This window comes from Hakea prostrata, chromosome 4 (assembly GCF_041222555.1).
Source record: "Hakea prostrata isolate BN-2017 chromosome 4, UWA_Hpros_2, whole genome shotgun sequence".
Taxonomy (NCBI): domain Eukaryota; kingdom Viridiplantae; phylum Streptophyta; class Magnoliopsida; order Proteales; family Proteaceae; genus Hakea; species Hakea prostrata.
Window position 1 is genome coordinate 32,857,244 of NC_142603.1, and position 6,840 is coordinate 32,864,083.

General features: G+C 37.5%; 1 protein-coding gene across 2 annotated transcripts; it reads left to right on the top strand.

Annotated features, from left to right (window-relative positions):
• The first annotated feature begins 352 nt into the window (after nucleotides 1–352).
• On the top strand, nucleotides 353–6,038 carry LOC149018703 (putative metallophosphoesterase At3g03305). Of its 2 annotated transcripts, XR_016172969.1 has the most exons (5): nucleotides 353–900; nucleotides 1,985–2,226; nucleotides 2,741–4,057; nucleotides 4,167–4,312; nucleotides 5,148–5,223. XR_016172969.1 is itself a non-coding variant. In XM_089152860.1 (4 exons), exons 1-4 carry the CDS (start codon nucleotides 618–620, stop codon nucleotides 5,262–5,264), a joined length of 2,214 nt encoding a protein of 737 aa, XP_089008986.1. In that variant the 5' UTR covers nucleotides 353–617; the 3' UTR covers nucleotides 5,265–6,038. The 2 variants fall into 2 exon arrangements, 1 of the variants encoding a protein (XP_089008986.1); XM_089152860.1 differs by having other exon boundaries at nucleotides 2,741–4,312; nucleotides 5,148–6,038.
• Nucleotides 6,039–6,840: the final 802 nt, after the last annotated feature.

The window sequence follows — 6,840 nt, forward strand, 5'->3', positions numbered from 1 at the left end:
GTGGCATTATCGAACTTGTTGCTACCGCAAATAAAATTCTCATATATTATAGGTAAAATTTATAAAATAAGAATAATAAATTTAAATAAGTAACTTAATCGGATAATTTTTTTGGACAGATAATATTCGGTAAAAAAGGGGTATACCATATCCGCATCTTATTAATAATCGGACGGATTGGATATCCCTAAAGGGATGCAGATGTGAATTCAGAAACGGATCGATGATTATCCATCTACACCCCTAGTCCTTGGCGCTACGCTTCATTAATGTGTACCGCATGCTCTTAGGCATCCCTGTTACATCTTAAAGCGGTGAAAACCTTACGATTGGCCCCCAGGTGGGGCCTAGTTACTGAAGGAAAACCTGTTGGAGCGAAGACAGACAGTGGGTAGAAGGAAAGGAAGACAATGGACAAGGGCGATGGGAGCATTTTCCGTACTCTTTTCTGTTGGCTGTGAAAGCCTTTATTGTTCCTATGTTGATGTCTCTAAATTTCAATCTATTTAATTTGGAATCGTTAAGAAATGAGCCTCTGCCAAGCGCTGAAATTTCCATTGAAGCTGATCGTCTTCTGCTTTATTGTTGGAAAAACATTCTATTGACTTCTAAAAACGATGGTGAGAAAACCTAAAATGGGTTATCTCACTCTCCTCGTCCTCGTCCTCCTTAAAATAAATTATATAGAAACCAGCGAAAACACTGAAGCTAGGAAAGTCAATTCTAGAACTTTGATAGATTTGCAAGGTGGCCCAGAATCTGTCATTTGGGTAGTCCAGCTCTCTGATCTTCATTTCAGTGTTTTCCATCCCGAAAGAGCACTTGATTTTCAAAGGTTCGTTGGCCCTGCTCTTGCCATGATAAACCCAGCTCTTGTTCTGGTAACTGGTGATCTAACAGGTATTTCCCCCCTTCTCTATACCTCTTCTCTGATTCCATTTAGTTAATTTAGTGTATTCTTATCTTGATAGATATAATTCTCTAGGGGTTCGTCGTATACTTGTGTTGCTTTTTCCAACTTGCAATACATATTTTAATTCACCTTGATGGCTATCGAGTAGAAGGTGGTTTATTCTAAATCTGACTGTATCTTTAGCAACAAGATCCTTGTATTCAATTCTGTAACTGACCTATACTTGGAAAGTAGGAAAGAGGATCATTTTGGTTAATTCTGTAACAGTTCTATCTTTTGATTGATAAATTAAATTATTCCACTGCTCTTCCAAGTTGTATTTATTCGATGGGATTCTAACCACGATGTAAAAGATATTCCGATTTGTTTGCATTAATGTTCCAGGTTTGGCGTCATCACATTATGCAAATACCACTGAATTAAAAAAAAAAAAAAAAAAATCCTAGAATAGCTCAGCTCAATCCATAAATAGTATAATAGTTCTTTGATAAGAAAAGAAAAATAGTGTTCAGGTTATAAATTTCTGAGTGCCTCCTCTAGTACCATAATCCATGATGGTAAACAGGGGTTTTGCTTGTTGAGCAGGACTTTTAATCTTATACTTAATTTGTATGATCATTGCAGAGCACACACCCTATAGTATTCTTTTATTTTCTCTGGGTGGCTTATTTATTAGATGGCTCTGAATATTTTGTTTTTCTGGAGCTATGGTTTAGAATAATTAAGATGTCCATATCAAAATCCAAGGATGAAAACCTATCTCTGCCCTCTTCCCCACTCACCTCTTCACTTCTTTCTGAAGAATTTAAGCGAGAAATGTTCACATAATAAAGATGAGCAGTCATTTTGCTAGAGGTGGACATAAACATACTTGCATTTTACGTGCGTGGAAGCATATCCATTTGTGGATGCTTTTCTCATCATATGAGAATATTTTACATGATTGCATGAATCTGTTTCTTTAGATAGATGATAACTATGGAGTTCTAAACACCCTTACCATCTTTGTGATTTTCAATTCTGTTGCCATTATTAACCTTCTTGCTTCCTTGTTTTGATTTACCTGACCAGATGGCAAAAGTGAAGATCTTTTAACAACAAAACAGTATGAAGAAGAGTGGATTGAGTACCACAAGGTTATGGAAAATGTTGTTGAAAGGAGTGGTCTTCACAAGAATATCTTTTACGATCTTAGAGGAAATCATGATAAATATGGTGTACCAGTTGTTGGTGGCTCATTTGATTTCTTTCCAAACTATAGTATCAACGGACAACTAGGAAGAAGTGGGAATGTTCACAGCATCACCATACAGGTGAAATTTCTTCTTAAGATACTTTAAACAGTATGCTGCTTTCTCATTCTATGTACTGCATACTTTTACTTTTGGTCTTGGCAAAGTAAATTGCTGATGTATCTTATTTCACTTTTGAGGAACTCCTGGAAGCTTCTGTAGAAGCTTTGGAGCCAAAAGCGAAAATGGAAAGTTTCTTGTGTTTAGGTATTGTCAAAGCTTTCTTGATCACTTGTCATCTCTTTTTTAGATTAGGAACTAAGCTGAGTTCTGAAAACTTTCCTATCCCAATTTAGTTTGAAACTATTCGTTTGAGCATCATAGTCCATGGAGTTCAACTGTTGCTGACCTTGGGTTTACATCTTCTTATAATCTCTTTTCGGTTTGATTGTATAATGTTGTTTGTTTTGGTAATGCCATCTTTGGTACACATTTAGTAAAGGAAAAAAATTGAACTTGGGTGTCTTAAGTCTTTTATTTATTTGGTTTCTATATACTAGTAGCCTATTTTAACTTATTTTGACATGGGTTCCAGAATGGTGAACGAAAACATCTCTTTGTTGGGTTTGATAGTACAATGTCTATTGGAATACGTGGCCCAACAAATATTTTTGGACATCCAACAGATGAACTAGTTGCTGAGATAGATGTTGAGCTTTCGCAGTGGGGTTATCAATCAACAAAAGGGTTAACAAAGATATCATTTGGGCATTTTCCACTCTCACTCTCGGCATCCACAGAATCTGGCAAGAGTCTGAAAGATGCTTTTCTCAAGCATTCCTTGTCAGCATATATATGTGGACATCTTCATAGAACATTTGGTGAGAATTTGAAATGGCATCATCAGTCTGATAACCATTTCTTGTCACCAGAGAAATATTTCCAGCTGAACATCTACCAAACACCTCAACAGAGTACCACATTTCAAAATTATTGTTTTGATGGAGCCCCAAGGATCAATGAATTCTGGGAGTGGGAGATGGGTGACTGGAGGAAGAATAGAGTAATGCGAGTGTTGGCCATTGATGCTGGTCATGTTTCATTTGTTGATACTGATTATAGTATGGGTGCTAAGGAAATTATAATACTGCCGACGTTTCCGCTAGATTCACGATTCATGTTAACAGCTTCATCTCTCCATGAGTATGGTTGTTCAATAGACCAATCGTCTGTTGAGACTGTCCGAGCTTTGGTATTCTCAACCCTACCAATTGCGTCAGTAGTTGCAAGAGTCTTTGACACTGGGCTCGGAAAAACTGATATGGTCATGGAGGCAACTATGAGAAAGCATGAGAATTCTAGCAGAGGAGATCTCTATGCTGTCCCATGGAACTGGAGTGCCTTTGATGACCCATCTCCCGATCGGTTCTGGGTACAAATAGAAGCCATTGATATAATGGAAAGATCTACATTAAGCCAGTTAAGGCCATTCTCCATTAACAGTGTGACGGCAAAATCTACTTGGAGTTGGACGGAGTTTCTCATTATGGGTTGTCAATGGGATGTTCTGTATTTCCCAATTGTATGGTTTATTCTTTTGTTTATCCTTTCCATGCTTCTTATTCCCAAAGCACTTCTCATACATTCAAGGACACAATACACATATATAAATTTCATTGTTCAAAAAGGCTTCATACGTGGTATAATATGGGTTCTAACAGAGTTCTGTAGGGTCTCTTTGCTGTGGTATGGCATCCTGGTGTACTTGTTTTACCTGATATTCTTCCCTTGGTTTTGTGGGGAAATTTTCACCAGAGGTGGAGATAGCGGATGCATGACCTACAAGGGTTGGATTGTGAATATACCTGGTGAAACGAGTAGACGAGTGTATATGGGACATCCAGACATAATGGTAGTTGTTCTACCTCATCTCTTTTTGGTAGTTTTGCCAGCTGTTTTGGTTATGGCAGCTTTAGCTGCTGAAAGAGCAGTTTATCGGCTTTACTTCTTGTCACTATCAGAGAAAAAAGAAGATGATCATACCGAAGGAAGTAGGGGAACTTCTTATGGCTATCATGACAATAAAATATCGAAGTTCGTTGGCATTCGTTTGATGAGAAATTTCCTAATGTTGATTTGCTTGGTCATCTATTGGATACATTGGAAGGTTAGCTTCATTCACCAATAATTGTTTACTTATTTCCTAGTTTAGCCCCCTCTCCTCTACCGTACCCCCAAAAAAAAACCTCCCTTTCTTTCTTACATGAAGAGATTATTGTTTGAAGGTTTGAGTGGGGGCCCTATTTTTAAAGGATTTCATATAGATCCTGAGTGGAAAAGATGAGTTGTCTCTAACCCATTTCATGCAGGTGTTCTGAATGAATAAAGATGATCCTATTTATTAGCCCAACATGAATGACATCTATTAACTATTCTCCTGGTTATGAAAAAATTTCTATTAGATTGTCACAATCCAAGCAATGAGTTGTAAAACCGTAAACTTTTCCTCCATTTTAAAGGCACACTGTATTCTATTGAACCCTTGAATTCCTTTGGGGTTCATCTAGTCAACTTACAACCATGTTCAGATCCAATACACGGACCCAACCTATTCATTGTAGATCATACCCATGCAATGAGAGTGCATTTCAACTGATCTTGTGTGTATACCTAATGATTATAAAGATGAAAAGGAATAAGAAAACTACTCTAGAGTATCAGATGGCAACAAATTGCACTAGTCCAGTTGAAGTCGTTCTTCATCTGTTTGCCAATCACCCTGACACCCCTCATGCTTGTGTGCATTACGTCCTCCAGAGCGCATCAACATGTTACATTCTAATAGCATTATAACCTTCCTCATAAGTTCCCATGTATCTATCAATAGGCTCATAGATTAGAAATGGATGGTTTAATTAATTTTATCTTGTAATCTGCGATAGAATTCACTTGTTTCTCATATAAGTCTCTGATTTTTTTTGTTGTTTTCTTCATTTCTACAGCTTTGTAGAGTTCTGACAAAAGCATATGGAATGAACCCAGTTCTTCATTCCCCGGGATATTGCCTACCAGTTCCACTATTTTTGGCTTATGCAGTGTACAAGACTAGCAGAGTTTGATGAGTAAGCTCTTAAGACCAGCAAGTTCAGTGAGTAGCTTTGGAGGTAAGATGACCTATAACTGAGCTAATGCATGAGTGTTACCGAAGAGAAAGAGTTGGGTTCCTGTGTACATCTCTAAGATGAAATTTGGTAAAAAGAAAATGCAACACACCCGTGTTCAAGCCTCTAATCAAAAGCATATTGAGGTGCTCAACTCAGGACCAATCTCCCAATAACAAAGTTGAATAGGACATTAGTTCAGCCATTCAAAACTAATTATTGGGTGCAGTCTTGTCCCTTGTGAACCCACTATGGTTCGATGGGAGAAAATGTTGATGTGGCTCTTTGCTGAGAAATCAATGTACTTATATTTTGGTATGACCTTTTCAGCGTGTTTAATGATGTTCTTGTTCGTATATGTGCCTGTAATATCCAATTAACTTTCAAATGTTAGAGTTCATTGGGGATTTGACCCAGTTTTATGTTATCATTGGCTACACTGCAGTTGTTGAGGTGCTCAGATTTGTATGTGTTGAATTTTGGTTATTCTTTTTTGGTGGAGACAACAGTATGATTGAAAGAAATGAAACACATCAAGACATCTTACAAACACTTAGATTAGTTGTACTTGTAGGGAAAACTATATAGTTAATATATCTAAGAGTCAATAATTCAGACGAGTTCGGATTGAAAGGGGTACATACCATTGTTTTCCTTGAATTTAGCAGGGAAAAACTCAAAACTTGGTTGATGATACGTTGGCGTGATAGAGTTGATGAACAACTCGAATGTGGATATTTTTGGGCACACCTGGGACTTTAATTGGTATTTCGAAAGAAGACTGAAGCTTGTTTATTGAACGTGAAAGTGTACAATGTAAACTAATCGGCCATGGCCAAGAGTAAATTGCATGTACAATAGGATTTAAATCTACTACTGCGGAGGATTCTTGAAGCTGAATTTATGCATGATTTGACTTGTGTGTTGAGTTTGTAGGGGACTCCTATTTATATATAATGTCTATGCTCCCTCCTTTTTTGCAAATACCAACTGAACACCCTTACCCACTGTTTGAAAAATGCAGACCGTTTGGTCAAGAGTCCCCCTGATCATGACCGTTTGAAAGCTGTTTATTATTGTTTTTTCAAGTTCGAAACAGTTATGATCAGGATATTACAGTATGGGAAGAATCCCGAAAGTATTTGAAATTTTCAAATTTTCAAAAATGGGAACTCGGTCAAGTTTCTCTCCACGTTCTCACTGCACCTGACTCTACATGAAAAATCTTCTGTTCTTGCTGTTGCTCCTGCAACCAATTCATTTTCGTCTTCATATTTACCATCCTATGTAAAATTTAGGCACAAAGTTTACCTTTGAACTTTCTGTGTCGCTTCCTTCTGTTTCTATGGCTAGGCGGTCCCCCACTTCAACTCAACTTGAAACAAAGTTGCTACAATCATGTACTGCTCTTCACTCATCTGTTGTCAGCAAGGTACTATCTCCTTCTTCACTTAAGAGTGTCTGACTGTTTTCTATTATCCCTACCTCCTTACCAAATTTATGTTGTCACAAGGATGAACCTTCGTTGGTTCAC

Coding starts and splice junctions, on each gene's coding strand:
- LOC149018703 (XM_089152860.1), top strand. CDS start 618: ATGGTGAGAAAACCTAAAATGGGTTATCTCACTCTCCTCGTCCTCGTC. Junction 901..1,984: donor GGTAACTGGTGATCTAACAG/GTATTTCCCCCC, acceptor TTACCTGACCAG/ATGGCAAAAGTGAAGATCTT. Junction 2,227..2,740: donor TTCACAGCATCACCATACAG/GTGAAATTTCTT, acceptor CATGGGTTCCAG/AATGGTGAACGAAAACATCT.